The following is a 25,467-nucleotide window of genomic DNA, read 5'->3' on the forward strand; positions in this document are numbered from 1 at the left end:
TATATATTGACAAATATTGAATATATTTTTAATGACATAAATTTTATAACTATTTTCAAATATATAAATTTGAACTGGCTAAATCTAAAACTAACACAATGCGTTACTATCATATATCAATAATAATCATTTATTTATATATTATTTTCAATATTTAATAAGTAATTTTAAGCTTTTTTAAAAATAATTTTATTTGTAATTAAGGCTTAAAATTGTCATTTTACAGTATATTTGGTAAACAATAAAGTTTTAAAGATTAACTGGATTAGTAAAATACGATTTATATATGAAAATTTTAACATTTTTATAATACAGTTTTTAAACAATTCAGTTAAAAAACTATTAACTATAAATACAATTAATTTGAGGAAATATTTGTGCGATAAAGTTAGCAATGTTTAAAAATATGTGCGTTTATTGGTATAAAACCATTATTGATATCCGAAATTGTTTTTATAGTTAGACTTAATCGGATCGTAACTAAAATAATTATAATTATCCTTTGAATTATAATTAGTGGTTTCTCTGTTTCCAAACACCGACGGCGCTCTCTTGCCATTTAAGGGTTGGTTGACATTACGGGCTCTGTTAGGATCGCCCCAACCGGCCGGTAATGCTCTACCGTCTTCTGCCTTAATGTTCGGATAATTGAATTGCAATTTAGCGGTATTTCTGTTATTGTTAGTCACCAAAGTGTTGGTAGTATTAATCCATGAGCTGTACAACGATCCCTGATTGACCTTTTGATAAAACAATTTCAATTTATCCCATTTTCCTAATTTTTGTTTTCCATTAAATTGAATGACACCGGCAGTCAATTTGATTTTTTTGTTGCTCTTAAACACTTCACCAAACAATGAGAACAAACCAAACAACAGACCGATTCCAAGTATGAAAAAGCAGCCAATCATGTGAGCCATTCCTATCTTCTTCACGTCTCCAGCCCTTACTTTTCATTCAAACCATTTGTTAGAAATTTAAATCATTTTTTATTAAATATATTTTTAAAAATAGCATTCAATCATACAATATATATATATATATTAATTACTAACCAACTAATGGATACAAACAATCATTGCCTTTCTCTTCAAACTTGTTATTCCACTGTAAGACTAGTCCTGTTTTAGCCATTCGTCCAACTCTTTTGTTTATCAATAATATTGTTAACATTATTATAATATATTATTAAATAACAGATAAAATAAATGAATTTAAAAGAAATAAAGATTTATTTTTACTCGAAATCAAGTCTTTCTTTAAATCCTTTTGGTTCTCCTTTTTTGATGATGAATGAGACGGAACTGGAGAAGACGGCATCCTTTCCGATCATTAATTCACATTTTTCTGTTCGATTAAATTCTTTAGTAATAAGATAGCGAACCTCAGAATCACTGGCGAGGAATACCAGTTCCCCGTTCTTTATTCTTTCATACATTTCTATGGTTCGGTTATCAAAAAATTGTATATTACTGGCTAACTGTTTGAGAGGTCCTGTTTTAGCCGTTTCAATCAACTCTTCCATAGCACCTCCCGTATCGGTACCCCATTTCATTGATCCACTATATGATAACAAGTCTTCAAGATTTTCAATCGGATGTATTATTTTAGGAAACGTTAACAAAGCGACTAAATTTCCACTATAAGTGGTGACCGTCACTATGACAAAGAGCCACCAAAATGTCACTAATATTCTTCCAGATATAGCCAATGGTAAGTGATCGCCTCCCTGTTGAACCATTGCTCCAAAACAATACCAAGCACAGTTAGATAATTTAAACAGACCCTTATTATCTCTCATATTATAATAATCATAGTATTTGCTCGATCTATGAACTATCCATAATAACGGACCCATTAGTACAACAGTAAATAATATACTGAGCCATGCCTTCAATCAACAAATTTAACATTAATAATAAATTATGATTTATTGATACTATAAGATATAGCATTACATCCCAAGTAAATGGTGTGAGGAATAAGTATTTGTGATCTTCACTTGTCTTTTGTAACATCATTGACATCTCTTCGTAATCAAAAGGAAATGTAAAATCTACGGCATCCATGCGGTCGACTGTCCTCCAGTAACCATTTGCACCAATTCGCACTTTACTACGGTTTACTTTATCAATCATCCCGGTCCATACGCCATTTTTCTTTCGACCCAAAGTGATAGACTTTTCCATATCTAATTTAATGGTAAAATTCATCCGTTTTCCCAATATTTTGATCATTTCATATGTTGTTCCCTCGACAGACTTTGGATCGTTTATATCCCGAATCTTTACTAATGGCGGTTGCTTTCAATATAATTCAATAATTATTATAATAGTCAACAATTTAATTCTTATATAAAGTTTCTGTGTATGTATGTATGTATGTGTGTATGTATGTATGTATGTGTGTGTGTGTGTGTGTGTGTGTGTGTGTGTGTGTGTGTGTGTGTGTGTGTGTGTGTGTGTGTGTGTGTGTTTGTTTGTGTGTTATAAATGAAAGTTGTAATACATGAACGATTCCGATTATAATCTCTAGATTCTTGAGATTTCCATCTGAATATCCCAATACCTTTCCCTCCTGAAGCATACCCTTAAATGGTGACCACAATCCTGTTCTCTCAACAATTATCTTGTATTGCGGGTTGTCTTCAATTTCAGTTAAGTCATCTTTGTTTTCATTTTCTGATCCGATTCTATGTTTGTAAAAAGATTGGACAACATATCGATCACAATTACCACAGAATTGAGACATTGATTTATTGGTTCCCATTTCCAACTTAATATAAATTATCATAAGTTATAACAATATAATGATATTATTAGTTGTCTTACTTTCATTTGAGAAATTAATCTGTTTTTACTCTGAGCTTTAACTTGTTTGGTATCATTGAAGTCATAAAATGGTAATTCAATGACCTTTTTGATGGCATTTTTCAAAGTATCAAAAGCTAACTTCATTTGACAGCCTTCTCTTAATTGATTACATTCACTATAAGGCGATACTTCTCTTCTAATAACAGTGACATCAGTGACACCCAATATATCTGACATACGTTTCCAGAAATCAGATGAATCGTCAATCGGTTCCGAGAGTACAACAATCCATTTTAAAGGATTATTCAGTAATGACCGCTCGTAAGCCAATGTAATAATCTCTTCAACTGTTTTACTGTTTCCTATAACAACAAAATATTGCAATGATTTGTCGTTTTCAATTAAATTTATTATTTGACTGCTATTGAAGTCTGTCATTAAATTAAGTTTTAATTTTTTGTCGTTTAATTCATTGTTTGTAATGCCATAAGTGGTAACAGTTGTCGCTTTAATGCCAACACCTGACACTTCTTTCAATCCTTTGTTTAAGTCGTCTAAAGTTTTTGTGTCTAAAATATTTGGCATAAAATTTTAAAATAATTATTACTGTATATAATATTATGCAATAGTATATATACTATCTTCTAGTAATCTTATAAAATGGACAATAAATAAAGAAAAAACCTAAAGTTTGATCGTGTATTATATTGATGTGATCCCAATCGCTTAGCATATCATATCTCATGTCAACCATCAGTGGTATGATATCATTGATCGATGACATCACTTAGTTATAAAAATACAATAAAAACAATAATTTGTATTATTTAATACTCTATTTCTAAGTTGTATTCACCTGGAAATCCAATGCCCTGGTCTGGTAGGGGACGCATACAGTTGTTCTCAATAATAGATAAAAGTAAAGTTTCGGGACAGTTGTCTCGTAATAATGAGTACAGTATTTTTGTTTTTGAACATTTCACAGCACTTATAATAACCATTAAGTTTTTACCTTAATTTTTAATATGTATACAGGTATTAGAAATTTGTCGTAAAAAGTATTTTAAATAATATTTTGTTTTATTTTATTTGAGAGAAATTCATAGTTTTAATAATATGAATAATTATTTTTAAACAAATAAAATGTTAATAAATAAAATAAAACTAATATAAGATGAAGAAATCAGATATAATAATATGATATAATAAATAAACGAAAAAATTTCTTCTGAGATTATTAATTAAGTTTAACATAATTTTAGTAATATTTAGCTCATATTAAATATTTATATTACTATTTACATTTACAATAACTTTTCAAAAAAAAAACATTAAAATTTCAGAAAATATCATAACATAAATGTTAAAAATGTTTGAAAAATTTCTGAAAGTTCAAAATGACAGAAGAAAAGGAAATAATATTTGTATTGATTTAACATTTTAATGCCTGTATTATGAGAAATACTGGAAGTTATACATTATTTAAATAATTTTGATAATTTGGTTAATAATTTATTTATACATTAATTAATATAATTAGAATATTTATAACTACTTATTGATATCACTTATTCATATGTTATTGTATTTCTTTTATTAGATTAATGACATTCAATAAAGATTATAGTAATACATACATAATGTAATAATTTATGATATATAAATAATAATTATATTAAGTGTCAAAATTATTTTGTTGTCTTATCTGTGTTAATCTCAAACTCAAAAACTAGTATTTTGTGTTAAAATTTTCAAAAATAATACTAATTGTAATAATAAGAAAATAACTTACAAATTGTTGGATCGTTTTCGACATCATTTTCAAAGTCAGTAAAGTCTGAAATAATTTGTGTCTCAATTGTTACGTTATGGACAAGTTGTTGGCGAAAATCATTAATTAAGTCACTAATGGTTTCATTATTAATAGCCTTTAGAGTAGCACTATTATAGTCCAATAGTAGACCTATAATATTCAGTTTATTAAAATGTAATTAATAAGAGTTACATTACATTAATATTTAGTTAATAAGATTAATAAGTTATATAAAACTTAAAACGAACCCAATCTTAGTGTTTGTGGCGTTGAGTTTAAGCAATAGAAAAGTTGTTGAAAATATAATATAAAAATAACTAAATTGAATTGTGATCTCATCTTATCTATAGATAATGTACCCTGGACATAATGTGCCACTTTCTCACTTAATTAATTTTCATCAAAATTATTTTACAATAAATTTATAATAAGTTTTCTAAAGTTGTCTTAAAGCCCTTGAAATACATTAAACACTTGTAGACTACTATATGTAATTGAGTAAAGTATAGCCGTATATATAATTTGATCTAAACATACACTTACAACACTGACATTCATATAAATAATCCATAAACACATATATTATGGTTCATATCGTATAAGTTATGTGAAGAAATCAATAAATATTTGTGTGAAAATGTTTGTAATATTTTATTTTTTTCTAATAAATTAATTATCATTTAATAAGTTTGTTGTTATGCCAACATAAATGAAATCATTCATCACAACAATCTTAAGGTAAGCACTGATAGATACATATCTATTAATAAAACAAATTTTTAGAATATATGGTTTAACACATATTATTGTATTGATTTTTAATAAAGTTATGACATTATATTGATTTATAAATACTACATTATATAGCTATTTTAAATCATATTAAAAAAAAATATTTAATATTTAAAGAATAGCATAAATATATTTTTTTTGTCGATATAAACTAAAAAGATAGAAATATTATGATTTTATTTTTAAAAATAATAGATTTATTATTTGGTTAAATATTAATTAATTAGTTTTTTTATTATTTCAATTATAACATTAATTATAAATGAATAAATAGTTTTATATATAAATCTTAGTCCCCATAGTTTGACCAAATTCTCTCTTCAGTCGACCCTTTAATTTGATTTGTTTGACAGCTCTTATCCATAAAGCAACCGACTATTCATATAAAAAATGTTATAATTAAATATTTATTAATTTCTTTATATAATCTTATGATTTACCTGAAGTACAACACGTCGAGTCCAGAGCACAGATACCTTTTCCGTTAGCACATACCTTACCCTCATTAAAACAGGGACGAGGAGTATAATCTTCAGTAAAGCAAACGGCAGTATACTTATTATTAATATGACACCCAATCGATGCACCACAACATATGGATGGACCAAAACAACGGCCCACTCCTGACGGTCCACAACGAGTACACTGATATCCAATTCAAGTGTTAATAAACTATATTTTATTTTTTCTCGCAAATCTTAAGAACAACTTTTTTTTATTACAAATTAATTGCTAAAAATCATCGGCAAAATTGTCAATCGAAACATAAATCGAAAATAAAAGTTATTATATATATATATATATATATATAATAACTTTTATATTTTATACAAATTATTAAAAATTAGTTAGTTGTCTATTTATAGTATACCTATATAGTATATGTAAGTGTTACATATGTATGTATTAATAATTTGGCTTAAATTAAATAATCATTTTTAGTTTTTGTTGCTGTTATAAAACAATAAATTTGTGAATTACCTCATAATTTAAGTACAATATAGTAAATTAGCAAATTACAGTTTATATTCAATAAATATGAATATTTTAAATACTAAAATTGGAAAAATCTAAATAATTTTAAGTTTTTTACACAATTATTTTGAAAAATGTCTGAAATCTTTAGAAGAAAACCTTAATTTCTATAGTATTTTACATTAGATTTTCACTTATATTAATATCTGTAATAAATCTAATTAAACAATACTTACTTGTCTTTTGGGACTTTCCGGTGCCAGAGATCGTTTACCACCGGGAGGACAGTTAGTTATAAAGCAAGCATATGTTATGGCCAACGACACTATAAATAAACTAACAATTGTAAGAATTTTTTGTAAATTCATTTTTATTAGTTTTCTTAACAAAATTTTATTTTATTTATAACAAACCAAATAACAGAATAATCTTAGAAATGCTTCATTTGATGATAAACTTAGTTTATATACTCATCTAAACGGATCAGTTATGCATAAACTGATCCACTTCTCAATCTTTATTCATCTAATCGTTAAGTATTATTTGATTGATGTCTATATTATCACCATTTGGTATTCACAAAAGATTAGTTGTAATGTGAATAATAGCACAAATAAAACAATTTCTCATTTTTGTGTTATATCTCACATTATATCAGTCAAACAGTATATATTGTGTGTCTATAAATATTTTTATGGTATTTATGTACTAAAAATAAAATATATTATCGATGATATGAAGCCCACACAATAGTGAACTCAGTTTATTTTAATAAATTATTTTTAAATATTATTTAAAATAAGTAATAAATATAATTAATATATATATTATAAATAAAAAGCTCTTTATATAAAGTTTTTTTTCATTTAAATTTATTTTCGTTTACAGATAAATCAAGAAATGGAATTATAGATGAATCGGATGTCATTTCTTGTAGAGAAACTCTTCTTTTGAATTGATTGTCGACATGTCTTTGTCTGAGAATAGATTTTTGGCTTAACTTAAGATCACTAGTTCCTGAAGTGACCGTAAACTTGATAGCTGTTCCATCATTAATATCAAGACTATTGAGACTAACAGTACTGTTTGAGAATATCATCGAAGACTCGAGTGTTTCCTGCATTATGGCTGCCTGTTGTGTGATGTCCGCCAAACTGGACCGAGTGCTCGGACTCGGAGTGTGTGGCGTACTCTTTGCGTGAGGAGAGACAGCACTGGGAATGTCTTCACAACTATTATGACGACTAGCAGGAAGACTAGTATATTGTCGGGAAAGAGCACCCACTTTGTCGTCTATTGTCTTTCGATGTGCTTCTATGAGATCACATGCCTGTCCTAATAATACTATATTGACAACCAATTTGAAACTCACTAAACTATTAAATTTTTATTGATATATAATTAAATTTAATATTACGTTAGTTTAAAATTTTTAATAATATATTACCACAGATATGATACAAAAAGGCAAACCAAACCATACCAACAGTTCAAGTGAAAAGATCCGCTCATTATTCTAATGACTAACACTCCCAAAGGTAAAGGAATAAAACCCATTCTTCGAGATATAAGATCCGAATGATCTGAAAATGCCTATAATTTCGTTTTTAAATAACTTTATTATAAATTAATTAATTAATTTCTTAAACTTACACTTTTTAATTTACTGGACGCCAAATCATAAGCTAAACTAATAGCATATTCTTCGTAGACTTCAAACGAAATTTCATTAAAACGCGTAACGAATGCGTGTTTAAACCAATCGACAAATATTTCGGCAATAAATACAAGCAAACAATCGGGAAATAAAATCCAAAATTGTTTTTCACTCCAATTATATTCTTTCATTGTTTGTATGATAACTACAATTAATAAAATAATATAATGAAAGCGTTCCCTAACATCACTACAAGACATCTGAAAAAGATTTGTCTTTTCAAACTTCTTGAATACCATTCCTTTAAGTTCAACAAACTTTATTAATATAATAAAAATAATAATTAATAATATTATAAAAAATATTGTGAATTATAGTAACTTTAAAATAAATAATTACATTATTAGACATCATGACTGTAAGCAATGCTTTATTTTTGAATTGATGGCTACATTCAAAGTGGTGGCCTGTAGTAGCACAAGTAGACTATGCATGACTTAATAAATTAATAATCAATTAATGCATTAATAATTAGTGTCAATAATTATTATATAATATATGGACTGACAAACGTAAGCTATTGCCATAAAGAGATGAGGTATGACTCCGAGATGTTCCCTCTTTTTGCCTCTCGGCTCATTGGCTGTCCAGAACAGGGCATCTAAGATGTCCTGACCAAATGACGACAACAACTTGTCGGCAACCTATCAATTAATCTTATATTACTATCATTTCAATATTTATAATAAAATCTATCATTTTCATCAATAATACTATTTGAAAATCAATATTTTTAACGAAAATTAGTTTTAAAAATTCAGATTAAATTCTGTTAAAATTAAAGTATTATTGATAATAGCTAAACTTTAAAAAAATATAATAGTGTAATACTACCTGTATAATTTACTCTAATATTTATTTTTCTATCAAAACATTATTTTTTATTTTCACTAAAACTTTAATCGTATTTAAAAATAACTTATTTTAATCTAATAGACAATTTCTGGTTGGTAATACAAATAATTATATTTTTATCGATTATTTATTTTAAATAACTATATACATGTATATTGCTTTTAGCAAATTTGAAAATTTAATTATAATGCATTTTTGCCAAACAATTATAAGGCATTTTCATTAATATTACTATTTAATTGATAGATCGGCTCAAGATAAACATTTAAAAAAATAATAGTACTTGAATAACAACAAAACAAATAATTATTTAAATCATTATTCAATTTCTATGACTAAAATCTGAGTAAATTTTATTTATTATTTATTAACAATTTTTAATTTTGCTTATATTTTAATTATAAAATGCCCTCAATATCATTAAATAATAAATTATTCTTAAAATAATCTAAAAATATAAGTTTTGACTAAATTCTGACTTTTTTTAAAAATTAAATTTAAAAAACACTTATTTTCTATTAATTAAGTGTAAGTTTGGTTCATTAATAAGTAAAATTTATTTAGCAATTCATTTGAAACAAAATAATAAATACTATAATTATAAGCCATATAAAGAGTACATACAATAACTAATAAAATTTATTTTAATGATCTATATATGGAAACCAGATCTTAATTTTTTCAATCAGATATGCAACTAATTTGAGAGTTAGATAACATTGAATTTAAAATATCAGTTTAAATATGTAAACTGTATGTACGCTTTGCAAATTAAAATCATTTAGGGGTGAGAGACAAATATATAAAACCCACAAATAATTTAAACAAAGATTTCATTTTCTAATTAAAATTAATTTTCAATATCAAGGTTTTGTATAATATTATTAAATTAATAAAATAAATAAATTATTTAATACCTCTAACATATTGAAGAAAATGTAGAGTTTGATAACTGATTGGCTTTTAATAATGTGGTAAAGCATTGAAGTGTCGATATAACTCATGAGGAATACACCACTCAATACAATAACACCTTTCATAAGATCACAGATTTCTGACGGTTCTAATCCTTCCAATGGTTTCAATGGACCCGTCATTTGCCACGACTGACCGTTCAGTAAACTAAGTTAACAAACATTATATAATAATATAATACAAAACATATTATCAATCAATTCATACCAAAACCATTTGTTGAAAGATCTTGTAATTAGAAACCAAAGCGAAAGTGCAAACCGTATGGGAAGTAGAGTGAAGACAAACAGAAAGGCGTCCACACATTGAAAGAATCCGTAACACAGAAACTGTTCATCAAATCAAATGTTAGTATTAAGTGATAAAAGATTTTTGACTCAAGAATTACTTTTTCCAATTGCAAGGGAATCCTTAAGAAGATATAGAACTTCTCTCTTCTTTCTTCATATCTTTGTTCGTCATTTTCGAGGACATAGTTTCGTCTTAATTCACTTCTTAAGTAATCAAATAGATATCCAAATTCTAAGATAACAAAAACAAGACATTAGTTCATCAATCAGTTGTTGACAATGTAGTCATCATATACTGACTGAACGGTACATCTTTGCTATTGTTCTGAGTTTTTATAACTTTATTATTCATTTGAAGATAATTTGTGTCATTATTTAAGTCATTATTTATAAGTTTTCTGTCAGTCATTGGTATGTCATTTGGTCTCTTGTCATCACAACCTAAGACATTGTGAACGGCATTCCTCAGCAGTTCATTGTTGGTAACATTAATAACAATGTTTTCTTTGTCTTCACCGATGTCTTCATGTGGTATCAAATGTGATATATTATCCATAATTGATGTCAAAACTCAAGTCTATAGTCAACGTAATCACAGATATATATAGAGTATTGTATTTAATATTATTTAATGTAAACATTGAATGCTTTAAATCACTGAATATTTTGTCATTTGTTTGTATTATTGCTATTCATTGATAATAGAGGTCTGTATTATACAGTATTAGTGTATTGTCTAAAATATACAGTAATATTAAGTTTAATACAGTATTTATTGCATATTATTATACTTTATTTATTATAGATTTATCTTTAATTGTTAATTATTTATATACTTATTAATTGTTTGTTTTTAATCACAATTAACTACAAAATAGCTTTAAATACTATAAAAATGTGTTTACAATGAATGCAATGCAAATGTTTATTAAAATTAGTAAACAACATTATAGTGATTAAAATGTTGTAAAAATATCATTAACTAATTATATAATAAGTTATTTTAACAAAATTGTAATTTATATTACTAATATATCTTTTCTTATTTAAATTAAAATCATTAACAATAAATCATTTATTTAATAATACAATCGAAAATTGTGTAAAATAACAATAGAGTTAATAAATAACACATAAATTATAATAAATGCTTTGTTGAATATATTAAATATTAAATATTTGCTTAATTAACAAAATAGTTTACAAACAAAACCGTTTAATTTTAATTAAATTGCATTATTTTTATAAATAATACAAATATTTTTTCATTTATATTATATAATATTAAATATTTGGTTATTTGTTAGCAATTCACACGAAATTTAAGTTTTTAAAGAGATTTGGGTCAGAATAATGTGTACTGAATTTGAAGTCAATAGTTGTGAGAACTTTACTTTTGTGGCCATCAGTCACATCACATCATATTTATTATTAAAGTTATAATATTTTTATAATAAGTTAAATATCTTAATAAAAAAATTCTATTCTTATATTTTACAGAAAATATTATATTTTTATATTAAGACATTTGAGAAACAGTTGACACATAAATACTATATTTTTATTTATACAGCGATTAACTTAATTATTAAGTTTAATAAACTCTTGTGTGTTGATTAAAATAAAACTTATGTGATATTAATACTATATTAACATCATTTTAGATTATAATATACTAGACATGTTGTATAATAAGTAAAACATTACATAATACATGTTTTTATTAAACTTTCAAATAATAATAATAAATATGAGTGCATGACTTAAATTTTTACGCAATCAACGCAATTTAAATAACACCGTATTATAACATTATTAATTTAAGTCATGTTAAACAATATTTAATATACAGTTCTAAATGTTTATATGTTTTTATGTTTATATCAATTTTTAGATTTGTTTGCAAAATTCATTTAATTTAAATTTAAGAATTTATCACTAATTATTTGAAACTATAACATAATGTGGGGATTCTCTACTTTTTATTGATTTAATTCATATATTAATAGTAATAATTAATTAATTATTAATAATTTTATAAATTAATATATATAAATTTCAAACAAATATATTTTGTAGAATTATTAGAATTATTATAGAATTATTTTTTGTATCACATGTAATAACTTTATAAAAATGTCAATTATATTGTAGAAATAATTTAAGTTTAAATACATTAATTATTTTTATATTTCCATTAAAATTACATAGTTTTTTAAAATGAAGAAATGTTTTTAAAAATACTAAGTTTTAAATTTCAATACATTTTATTTTTTTCTTAAAACTAGTTTTTATAATGTAATCTACTTTTTAATTGTAATTTGAAATTTATGATTTACTCCTAATTTATTCAATATATATTACAATATACTATATAATATTGTATATTAATTTAAATGCTTTTTTGAAGGAAATAATATTTTAGCAAATTTATATTTATTGAGAGAAAAATGACACTATTTAACTTTACATTAAATAACTTATTGCAAAATATTATTTCATGTACTCATTTACTTATAATTACAATTATGATGCTATTTGAGTATACAATTATGAGAAAAAATTTAAATCTAATTGTATCAAATAAATTTTATAATACTTATTATATTGTAATATTATATAATAAAACTGAAAAAATAACTTATTATTTTTTGAATAATAATATACTCAATTGTAAAAATTATAATTTTATTAAATTATAATATATTGTAATTTATATTCAATAATTCATTTTATAACAAACATTTAAATTGCCAGAAAATAGACACACCTTTTATGTAATGTATTGTTTAATCAGAATTTTATTATTTCATAGGAAATACATATCCGATGTGATGACAAATGAAGCATTTGTTTTACTGTTCAATAAATTTTTGTATTAAATTAACCCAAATTGTTGTGTGAAAACTATGTTTTATTGTGTTATTTATTCAATTCAAATATAGCAATAAAATTTAGATTTAAATAATAAAAAGCATTATTTTTGTTGTTAAGAACTAATGCCAAAACTTCCTTCAAAGGACATTGTGATCAAGTGGTCAAATGATCACATCCTTCAATGGCTTTACAAAGTATTTTAATATATATTATAATATAATTGGATAATTGGTTATTAGATAAAACTAATAATACTTGAAATAAAAAAATATAATTAAATTAATTAATTAAAATGATAAATATGAAAATGTTATTTGAAATGTAGGAGGATTTACACGATTGCATTGAAGCCTTCAAAACTAGAAAAATAACGGGCGATAAGTTTCTGGTAAGACATCAATGCAATTATTTTTTTAAAATTTTTACATTCAATTATTAATTCAGTCTCAAGGATAGCAATTTAGGATTTAAATCATTTATTTTTTATAAATTTTTTTATTATTATTATCTGATATATACAATAATATTATTGTCTTAATTGATGCCATAGCGGCACAATTAATAGGTTTGTTTAGATATTAACTTAAAACTAATCAATTGATATGTTAGACACAAATGTGTTTAAATTGAATGCCTTTAGGCAAACATATACAATATTTACAGTATTATATATATCATAGTAGACAACCAGTGACTCATTGAATCTCATTTCCTATTTCAGGATTTGAGCGATGATTTGGTCATTACATTCAGTGAACTCAAAATTATTAGAAGAAGGTAAGCACCGGTAGGCCTACCAATTGGTCTATTAATTTATTTAAGATATTAATTAGTACTTTAAAAATATATTATTTAAATGACATTACACTATACTTTGAATAATTATTTCCAATAAAAGTTTTTACTTTAAAATTTATATAATTTAGACTTTATTGGTTTTTTATGATTTATATTACAAACAATAGTACACTGAATACTTGGTTTAGTTTGAAACTAAAAACTACATTAGATATTATGATGTCATTATAACAAACAATTGACTTTTAATTTTCACATTTTGGAAATTACTCTATAATTTATATTTAATTTGATTTTTTATTTGTAATTCTTAATGAATTATAAAACTTTGAATTTATTTTTAAATTATTATTTAATATATTATAAAGCAGTACAATTGCAAAATAATATGTTGCTATAAATTATGCTTTATTTATACTTAATTATACAAAACATTAATGTTATATAAATATTAATGTAATGTTTTATACTTTATGTTATATAAATGTAAGACAAATTATGAAATAAAGGTAATTCACATAAATTTAGATAAAATATTTTTTAATTTAGGAAATATTTGCATAAAAGTATTGATAAAATATTTTAATTGCATTCAATTTGTTTGAATTAATACAGTATTAATACATATATTGTATTTACGGAATTAGTTTCAAATCTACAGATAAATGAATTATAAGTATTACCAACTGATACGACATCATAAACTTAATCTTATAATTATATACGAAATTAAATATACATTTATATACAGTATACGTATTACGTATGTGTGTAATACTGTATATGTGTGAACAATTTTAATAATTTACAAATATTTATATACATTATAAATACAATATTACATACTGTATATACATTCTGTAGTATACAGTATAATACAGGTATACATTTGGATATAATTTATTTGACTGTATTTAATGAAATATACTTTTAATGAAACGACGTATTTATGAACTATAACTTAAATATAGTATTTTATGATAACTTATATCATACATAAAATGTGGTAATAATAATGAATACCAAGTTTAATGACTCGGTTAATGATTTTACAGTTATGATTTAATTATTCATTAACATTATATCTAAATATAATATTTAAACATATTAGGTTTTGACGTAACAACAATAAATATAATATTATTATTTTAGTTTAACTATTAGTTTAACGTTAATTTGTTGCTAAATTTTTGTTAATACTATGCTCTCATTTAAATGGATATTTATTTATGTCTTACAAGTTTATAAATTATAATTATAAATACAGTCCATATTATATAATACAAACTATACTAACAGTGCAAAGAAAGTATAGTTAATTACAGACAAAACACTTAATTTATTAAACATTTAGACAATAGAGTAAAACAAAAGTGGAGCACAAGTTTCATAACCAGAACCCACTTCAATGGGACGGCCCTATCATTACATAAATTTATGTTTTTATAACAAAAGTTATGAAAAAGTTTGATTTACTTGAGATATGAGTTATAAAAATATATTAATATAACATATCGAGTGATTTCTTTTAACTGAACCCAATAATAGTTAACTACAATATAATGTTATATATTTGTTTGGCATTCAGGTTACACATCAATGCAATGATTATAATATAGACAGAGATGTTGTATCGATATTACGGCAAATGTGGTTATAATGAAAAAACGAGTACAAGTTATACAACAATTGATAGAGTATTGACTATAGCATAATGTAGTGTCGGACAGTCAGATAGAGAGCTAAAAAAGTTTTTAAAGTAAAGTTACCTTAAATTTAGTTGAATTGAAAACACATCATTGAAAACCACTTTTTCTTAGCCAGTAAGGCGAGTATAAAGTACTGTATATACAGTACAACATAGGCATATAAGAGAGGGTCATATGCTTTCCCCTACCCGTGCAACTCAATGTAAGTACATTTTGCAAACAAACTACACATTCCTAACACTTATTCCACGTTTTAGTTTAGTTTAGCCATAAGTTTAGTAAAGTTGGGTAAAGTTTGAACACTCAATCAACTATAGCTTACATATTGTGTTGTGAATTGTGTGCTTTGAAAATAACTTTTAGCCAAACTTTTACTATTAAGTGAGTCTAACTCTGTCTGTTCCCTTATAGTCTGTCAGTTTCTCCTACAACTGGCCTAACATAACCATACAAAACATATAATATAAATATTATATACAATATGTGTTCCTTATGTTTTAACAACAATTTATTAATCTTGAAGTGCAAGTCATGTAAATTTTAATATTTGCCAAACAGTCTAAAGCTTTTAAGTTAAAGTGTATTCCCATTTATTTTTTGAAAATATAGTCGTTTTTTGAATAAAAATTACAAATTATTTCCTCATTCACCCATCAAAATCTCATTTTGTTTTTATTGTATTAACAAATATTATTTAAACACAATTTTTGTCAATACCTGTACATTTATAAACATAGGTGTATTATTTATAATTATAACAATAAGTGATATGTTTTTGTGATGGTATGAAGTAACCATCGCTATAATTATCATTAAATATCACATAATAATAGTTATGCTGTAATGAAAACGTTTCTCCAGATGTGCCGCTTATCACATATTTTAACAGTCATTCACTAACTATTCAATGGATTCCTATCTTATGTTTAGTTTAGTTTACATCTCAAGTCTGCTCTCATTATATATCAGTCAAAAAGTTTTCTAAAGTATTACAACAAAAGTAATTTTTTTATTCAATCAATATTCAACTCATACAGTGTTTGTGTTTATTATTAATAATTTATATTAAGTTTTGACACTTTATATTTGTTATATAACAACACTGTTACCACATTTTCCTTAACAATGAATAAATTTTTTAAATGAATGTTATTATTGTTAACTTTATCAAACATAACAATCATTAACAACATTAAGTATATACTGTACATGAATTAAATGTTTGAACTATTGCTTAACTTAATATAATGAATAACTTATGTCAACAACGATAAACTTTTATACTATTGAATTGACATTAATTTTAATAGATATTAGCAATTAAATGTTGTGAAACCAAATAGTTATAAATGTATAGCTATTATATTTAGCTATATATATAATAATGGATACAAAGAGATTATCTCAGTTATCCCTTTCCAATCTCAACCAACACATCGACTCCATTAAGACTGCCGGCTGGCCGTCCATTAAAGTATTCAGAAGGTATGCTTACTTTTTCTGCAAACTTCCTATTAGTTAACATTTTTTATATTTTATAACAATAAATAAGTTTTAAGTTTAGTTTATCGGCAGATGAATTCTCATTATTACATTTTATTTAATTATTTACTTAAGATATATTGTAAGTTTAAATACTCATATTATATAATATTTGCTTTATTAATAATAGAAATTGACTAAATATGCAATTAGATAGGTCAATTTAGTTAAGTTTGTCTATCATTATAATGATATGCATTGCATTGTATACGATATTATTTTATATAGTTTTATATTATCTATTATTACATTTGTTAATACAGTATAATACCATAAATCAAGAATTGGTATAATCAGTTAATTATGATTTACATAAAGTATATTTTATGACATCAGCTAATGTTTTGCATTAATTAACATAATATATAAGATACTATAAATACATGTTTTTTATATACAAACAATGTTTTTTAAAATATTATTTTGTAATATTAATAAATATAAATAAATATATTGTTGATTTGATTTTAATAACAAAATAATATGAATTTATTTGATAACGTCTTATCATTTATACTATAAGTTATTTCAATTATAATGAAATTGACTTTTAAACTATACTGTTATGTTAGTATACAGTATGTCATAATAAAACCATAAAATATAAATACTGTTTATCTAAAACTATAAACATTAAGTTATAATAACTCTTAAATAAAAGACATATTTTTCACTATAAATTATATACAGGTATAATTCATAGTAAATAAAAAATATAAATTAAATATAAAGCTAAATAACAATATTAGAGTTATATTTGAATTATACAAAAAAACCACTTGAATTGTTTTGAATGAATACTGAAAATACTGTATTTTTACTTTAGTTGAGTTAAAATGTTTTCAATGAAATTATAATTTTTAGTTATTTTATCATATTATAAAACTCTATTATGTGGGCGACTTATAACTTATAAGTTATAACTGGTTCTCAATAAATTTCAAACTTTATTTCAACATTTTTTAAATATTAGTCGAGGACTATGCCTTATACTAAAATAAAGTTCATAAAAGTTAATGACTTAACAAGTAATATAACAAATCTGTTATTTGTGGTTAAGATTTACTTAAATAAATTAAATGAAATAAAAGTAATTAATTTAAACATTTATTTTGATTAATTTTACCAAAAATATTTCAATTATTAATAATTTAACCACAATAAAATATATAAATAAATAATAAAACAAAGTTTCAACAATTATGGATATATCCGTTATTTGTATGTAAATATAATTAATGTATTGTAAATATTGTTATACTTGAAAATTGTATATACTGTACAATAATATAAAGTCTCCCAATGTTAATGAATAGTATCCGTTTTTGTTAATAATTTAACATAATATATGTTTAGTTAATATTCATTTAGATTTTTATGTATACACTTAATTTGGTTATTACTAATTTTAATATTCAGTATATACATTATATATAGTAAAAAGCGATTATTATGTTATTGCTAAACAAAATACTGATTGTAATACTATATAATAAATTGATAGTAAAACGTTTATTAGAAGAAATACACGCTTAAAGTCATTGAACCATATGATAAGTTTTTTATTATTAATAAGTTATTTATTTTTGCATTCAAAGCAAATATTTATTTGATTTTAAACAAGAATTAATTGAAATGCTTTGACTAATTAATATTTGATATTATATTTGATATTATATTTGCAGACAAATAGTCAAATGCATTAATGAATGTAAAACTCAAGCAAATAATGCAAAGAAATTGGTTGAAAATATTAAAGATCACAAACACAGAGCAGTCAATCGCACAGGTATTTGACTTTATATTAATGAATTATTTTTAGAGTTTAATCAATTATTTGCTTTTAAATGATTGACAAAAAGTAGATGAAGAAGACGACGATGATGTTGGCTGGGGTTCAGACTTTGATGACGATTCAGATGAAAATGACGATTTGAACGATCAACAGATCAACGATAAGTCTAAAACTTGTATTTCTGATAATAATGTAAAAGAAATGAATGAAGACTTGCTTTATGAACCGGTTAGTGATTATATGAGCAATGGATCCCTTACTGCACTTAATTGTCATGAACTTCGGACTACCAGTGCTTTAAATATTGATTGTAATATCAATACAAAACAAACCAATGGCACTGGTATTAGACAGTCTGTGATTTGCAATACAATCAGTCAATCTATGCCATCAATTAATACAATTAATGACACTAATGATAATAAACCAAAAATCAATAGCACTGTAAACTCATTATCTTCAGTGCCGTCACCCAAACCCAGTCCTAGACTTCTGCCAAAACCTGCTACCATTAAACCAGAAGTACCTAAAAATAAGCCCCAAATGTGAGTCATTGTTTTGTTAATGTCTTTAAATAAAAACAATAATTAATTAAAAATATTTAATTAAAAGAATTCCCAGAAAACCTGTAAATAATAACTTAAAGTCGACTTCAAATATGCCGATAAAAAGGCCGCCATCAGAGCCACCGCCGCCTCCACTGCCAAAGTCTCCGCCACCGATGTCTCCCATTAATGTTCCATCAGATCTGCAATATATGTTGACAAAAGATACTAAGTATTTAATAACGACTTCAAATGGATATCCAGACAACTATGAAGCAGTTGTATTGCCTTTGACTGAAGATGAATATCTATCACCCATTCCTTTAGATATAACTTCCCGTAAGAGCTCGTCATCAACTATATCATCGCTCAGAGATGATGTTTCATCTATTGGTTCGTATAAATCACATTCTTCTCAAAGTCATAGCAATGTTATAACTGAAGAAAATTACGAGCCATTCATCGAAACTATAAAAACTAATGATATTAACGACAATGAAATGACAATTAAAGATGAAAACTATGAAATTGTTAATGAAAATCAATTTATCAATAATCCGATATTACCTGTTAGTCAAAGACCACTATTACCTAAAGTAAAGGAATCGTCTATTATGACCAACAAATCAAAACTAGGAATTCCCGACGTTTTTCCTAATCTTCTGAATAGAAGTACAAAAGACAAAAAGTGGTCGAAAGAGTCTAAATCTCTTGAAAATGATATTAATATCGAAGATAACAATAATAACAGCAATTCAGTCAATTCATTAGGTAATTATAAAATTATATCTTTAATATTGTTTTCTTATTTTATCAAATTTATCATTAAATTAATGAAAATATTTCTATAACACACTAAATTGCAAATAAAATTAAAAAATTATTTTAACTAAAATTCAAAATTATTATATTTAATATGAAATATTAGGTTATTAAATTATTATAAATTTGAGTTGAATTATATGTAATAGTACTGTATTTATTGCAATGATAAGCATTTGTTAACAATATTATTATGGTTACAGATAAACACTAGTTTCGATTAATTTAAAAATCGAAAGCTTGAAAATACTGTTTTATTTTGTGATTATCTATAATTTAGATTTAAATTTTGTAAATTATTTATAATATTAAAACTACTTTTATTACTTAATCATAAATCAGAATTGAAATTTTAATAACAATAACAATAATAACAATAATTGATTTTAAAAGCTTTAAAAATTGTTTTAGATTTTAATGTTGAAAATGACATAAACTTTTAAATTGATTTAAATTATTGAATATTATTTATGACATACGGTATAATTTGCCTAAAAATCTATTAAAATACATGAGCTCTTTAAGTCATATAATTTATGATTCATTAGTGAAGTGTAAAATGTATGACAAATTTTTACCTATATTTGCACTGATTTATAGTTTATAAGTAAGTTTTTTTAAAACAATTTTTTAAAAATAATAATGACATCGTAATTATGATACATAGTTTTTTATTGTTATAAAAAAATTATCAATTTATTTTATGATTTATTAATTTATAATGTTAACTTGAGTATTAAAAGAGATTCATTATTTAGATAACTGTTATAAAATTTAATTGTGTGTAATATTTTTTTATCTAAATAAGCTATTGATTAAAAAAATTAGCATTTAAAAAATATTTAATGCCACCACTTATTATAATGTTTGACCAATAAATTAAAAATGAGTTAAACCTAAAATATTTAATTGAAAAAATACTTGTTTTTTTAAATAAGTTGTTTTAGAGGCATATCTGCCCTCTGGTCTTCATTGTCTCGTATGATATGTGTTACTAAATTTAGGACATAAATTGAGGTTTTAATTCATATTATAAAATATTTACTTTTAAATAAAAATTTAATTATGTAAAAGAAAATTAATTGAATGTCAAAATATACTCTACATATAAATACTATACATAATATTATACTATCGGTAATTTAAAACGATTAACAGCTTATAACTAATATAATAGATGGCATATAAAAAAGTATAATTGAAAAAATTTTTAAAAATTAAATATTGTAAAAATTAATGTTTTGTCATGGTTAGTTTATTAGTTTAGAATAAATTTTAAAAATATTAAAATAATATATTTTGTATTATTTTTAAAAGTTGCAATTTTATATCATACTAAAATATAACTTATATATAATAGTAAATTTTAAATTATAAGAACTAATTATGTATATTGATATTTTTAAAATTATTAGTTATATTTGTTTTTTAAATGTAGTTTATTTGATAGTTAAATTATATTTTTATCAAATAAAAAACATATTTCAAAGTAATATTAAGGAGTTGTATACTAATGTGATAATCACTTGTTTAAGGATTTTACTAAAAATATAATATTTGCTTATTTTTTATCGACAATAGTTTAAGATATGTTTAAACATTATTAAACATTAAAATATTTAACAAAAACTATATTACAAAGTTTATATTATTTATATCATGTGAAAGCAATTTGTTATATTTAATATAAATAGTTTTATTATATGATAAAAATAATATTTGTTAACATCTATTATATTTTATTATAATATAATATTTATTTTGCTATTAAATATTATTGAGAGCAAAATATATTTTGATGGAATAATGGATATTGAATATAATTAGTAAAAATGTATCTTATTGTTAAATTTTTTTTATAATTATTTTAAAACTAGTGTATACATGTATAACAATGTATATTTGTAAAATTGATAAAAATAAAATTTATAACAATAGTTTTCTAGCCTTAATTATTATTTTTACCAACACTTAAATAAAGCACAAAATTTATTTTTAATCTAAACATATATTACCTGTAAATAGAAAACAAAATATTATTACATTTATTGTAATATATTAATAAATATATATTATTAATAGTTTATATTTATTATAACTATGCTATATATTATAGTAATTTTGAAAAATAACTTTATAAATTAACTATTATACTTTAATAATAATTTTATGTTAAATAGTATATTTAAAATAATTTATATTATTATAATAATAGTTTAGAAAAACTGATATTTTTATATTTAATTTTGAATTTTTAATATTTTTAAATATTTTTTATTGATTTATATTTAGTTATTATGTCTAACTACTTAATGTATTTAATTTTTATATAATTTATACATTGATACTATGTTTTTGATTATTAATATTAATTAAAAAATAAGATTTTTTGGTCATATCTTTTGATGGATTTATGTACTCTTTAAATGAGATATTCTTTAAAATACATCATAAAAGTGTGGAAATAAAATTATTTCAAATTAAAATATATACCTAATTATAAATTTATTAGTCTATTTTTATTTTGTTTATTTTAATGATTTAGTTATACCATTATTATAACTTATTTTATGATTTTTAGGTATATCGAGTCGTCCTCTGCCTCCACTGCCATCAGTTCCATCACAAGTGGTATCACAACCATCGTCTCAATTACATTCATTTGCTAGCAATGAATCTCTCCATAACTATGAATGGTTTTTGACGGTCGAGAGGGAAGACGCCGAGGCTTTGTTGATGACACAGGAGGAGGACGGGGCGTATTTGGTTAGGGAAAGCAAGAGAGCCGGCAAAAGCAATCCATACACACTTACTATCTTTCATAACGGACGGGTATTTCATTTAAATATCCGTAAAAGACCTGACAGTCTCTATGCTTTAGGCAAAGAAAAATCAAGAGAAAAGGTTTGTTTATTAATTATAATTATTTGTTTTTATAAATTATTAAAATCTATTAAAATGATTATTATATAACAGACATTCAAAACAGTGGCCGATTTAGTCTCATATCACACAACAGAACCTATTCTTTTGACAACAAGAGGTATGATTTTGTGATAAATTTATTATTTAATTATTAATTAAAATTATCTCTTATAAACATTTAGGTACTCCGGCAGGAAAAACGAGATTAATAGTAACGCCATCGACTTCTTTGTGCTAATTATAACAAACAGATTATAATCACTAACTGCTTATTATTTGTCTAATTAAAGCTCAACGACTAGTCAAACAATATAATTATGATTTTTGTTATTTATTTCTTTATCTTTATCTAACATTTATATATTTTTATTTAATTATAAATGTTAATTAACTAACTTTTGTTAAATTTAGTTTAATATATTTTTTAATATTTTATTATAAAATTATTGATGCATGAGTACTTAATTAAAATAATTAATTTCAATAAATGATACTTAAAATGTATTATTAAATTAAAGTAATTCATCATTATACTGCTAATGATATGTTTTAAGTAAATAATAGCTTCAAAGCTATAATTTATTTTTATTCAAATAATTAATTAAATTGTTTGAATATTGCATTTACAAGAGTGATAATAATTATTTAAAAATTAGGATTACTAATAGGTATCACATGTATGATAAAAAAAAGTGGCTAAAGTGTGGGATCAATAAAATATATGTTTAAATAGTTATACTATTAATGACCTGAAGTGTAGGCATTAGCGCACTTGCATTGCATTACATTCACTGTTTTATGTTATATCTAATCGACTGAATAACTATTTTTGCAGTGAAATAGTGAATCTGTTGATAGAAACAACAGAAAGAGAGAAAAGGAGGATATTTTGCTTCAATTGTTTGACATAAGTCATGAATGAGTTGCCATTCAGAGGAAAGGCCTGTTGGCAAATATCTGACACAACTAACAGTTCTCTACATGTCATACAATCATTGACTGTTGAGGAATGTATTAAAGCAACGATTGTATTGTTGATAACAATAGCTGTAATAGTGTTGAATACTTTAATGATTGTCGTACTTCACAGTAAAAACTATTCCCGATATTTAAGAGATTTACCAAAAATTTTGATGACATCGCTATCATTGACCGACTTAGCCGTCGGAATACTGGTCACACCAATCAGTTTGATATCAATTGTCAAACAGTGTTGGCCGTGGAGTCCAACGGTGTGTGCAATTGAAGCCCTACTCATTGCCGCACTCTTTCACGAATCAACACTTTCTTTACTATGTATTGCTATCGATAGATATATTTGTATCATTCATCCACTTAGATATCACACACTTATGACTAAAAAGGTATCACTTTTTCACATTTATTATAATTACTAATAAAACTAATTATAATAATATTTATTAATTATTAGCTTATTATGTTTTTATAGTTTAATATATATGTGGTACTGTACTTATATCATTTTTAGCACTATCTTATATACTTTAAGTTAAATATATAAAATAAAATTACCGCAATAGCAATAAATTTATCATTTAAATAAAATAATCTATTTAATATAAATACAAGATATAAATACTGTCTAATCAGTTTATATATAGGAAATATTAATTATTATAAATACTATAAATTACTAAAAAATAATGAATAATTAATTAAAAATATAGTTAATGTAAGTATTTAGTTTTTACTTTTTACTTTATAATATTTATTATATGATAGTGTGGTAACTACTAAAACTTACATTAACTTACAAATTATATAATGACCTAGTGCATTGTTTTTTATTTTTTCTATTTTATTTATTATTTTATAATATAACTATTAATATTTTGCTAAAAATGCAATTTTTTGTTATTTTTATAAGATATCTTCAACTTAGTAATTATATTCAGTACTATAGTTGTGTTCAATATTTTTATTATTTTTAATGTATTTTAATCAATAAATAATTGCTGATAATATAAGATTATGACAAATAAAAGAATATTTTTTATAATAACACAAACATTTGGTTTTTTCCACACATTTCATACTATTAAATAACAAGTAATAATGTATAGAAAATATAATGTTATATGTTTTACACTTGAATTTTCATTGTTGTCAAACTGATATCCCATGAAATTTTATTGCCATTATATTAATATACTGTATATTTAAACAAATGAAGGAACAATTATTTTATTAATATTTTGCAATT

General features: G+C 23.5%; 4 protein-coding genes and 1 pseudogene across 4 annotated transcripts; 2 read left to right on the forward strand and 3 right to left on the reverse strand.

Moving 5' to 3' along the window:
• Positions 1–431: 431 nt before the first annotated feature.
• LOC128957678 (ionotropic receptor 93a-like) lies at positions 432–5,197 on the reverse strand. Its single transcript, XM_054303485.1, has 9 exons — positions 5,179–5,197; positions 4,606–4,776; positions 3,498–3,599; positions 2,832–3,382; positions 2,509–2,775; positions 1,959–2,303; positions 1,242–1,891; positions 1,056–1,144; positions 432–949 (listed from the first exon to the last, which is right to left on the reverse strand). Exons 1-9 carry the CDS (start codon positions 5,195–5,197, stop codon positions 432–434), a joined length of 2,712 nt encoding a protein of 903 aa, XP_054159460.1.
• A 510-nt stretch (positions 5,198–5,707) lies between these two features.
• LOC128957688 (oxytocin-neurophysin 1-like) lies at positions 5,708–6,779 on the reverse strand. The gene is made up of 3 exons (XM_054303496.1): positions 6,630–6,779; positions 5,859–6,063; positions 5,708–5,793 (listed from the first exon to the last, which is right to left on the reverse strand). Exons 1-3 carry the CDS (start codon positions 6,759–6,761, stop codon positions 5,708–5,710), a joined length of 423 nt encoding a protein of 140 aa, XP_054159471.1. The 5' UTR covers positions 6,762–6,779.
• Positions 6,780–7,255: 476 nt separating this feature from the next.
• LOC128957700 (transmembrane anterior posterior transformation protein 1 homolog) lies at positions 7,256–10,850 on the reverse strand (annotated as a pseudogene).
• A 2,379-nt stretch (positions 10,851–13,229) lies between these two features.
• On the forward strand, positions 13,230–23,609 carry LOC128957708 (lymphocyte cytosolic protein 2-like). The gene is made up of 9 exons (XM_054303518.1): positions 13,230–13,301; positions 13,433–13,495; positions 13,829–13,884; positions 18,842–18,945; positions 19,019–19,496; positions 19,564–20,267; positions 22,900–23,222; positions 23,295–23,361; positions 23,426–23,609. Exons 1-9 carry the CDS (start codon positions 13,230–13,232, stop codon positions 23,479–23,481), a joined length of 1,923 nt encoding a protein of 640 aa, XP_054159493.1. The 3' UTR covers positions 23,482–23,609.
• Positions 23,610–24,157: 548 nt separating this feature from the next.
• Positions 24,158–24,640, forward strand: LOC128957719 (histamine H2 receptor-like). The gene has a single exon (XM_054303530.1). The coding sequence runs from the start codon at positions 24,158–24,160 to the stop codon at positions 24,638–24,640; it is 483 nt and encodes a 160-aa protein (XP_054159505.1).
• Positions 24,641–25,467: the final 827 nt, after the last annotated feature.

The sequence above is a fragment of the Oppia nitens genome, unplaced genomic scaffold (genome assembly GCF_028296485.1).
Source record: "Oppia nitens isolate AA-2021 unplaced genomic scaffold, nextdenovo-longstitch-racon4-pilon3 scaffold13_pilon_pilon_pilon, whole genome shotgun sequence".
NCBI lineage: Eukaryota > Metazoa > Arthropoda > Arachnida > Sarcoptiformes > Oppiidae > Oppia > Oppia nitens.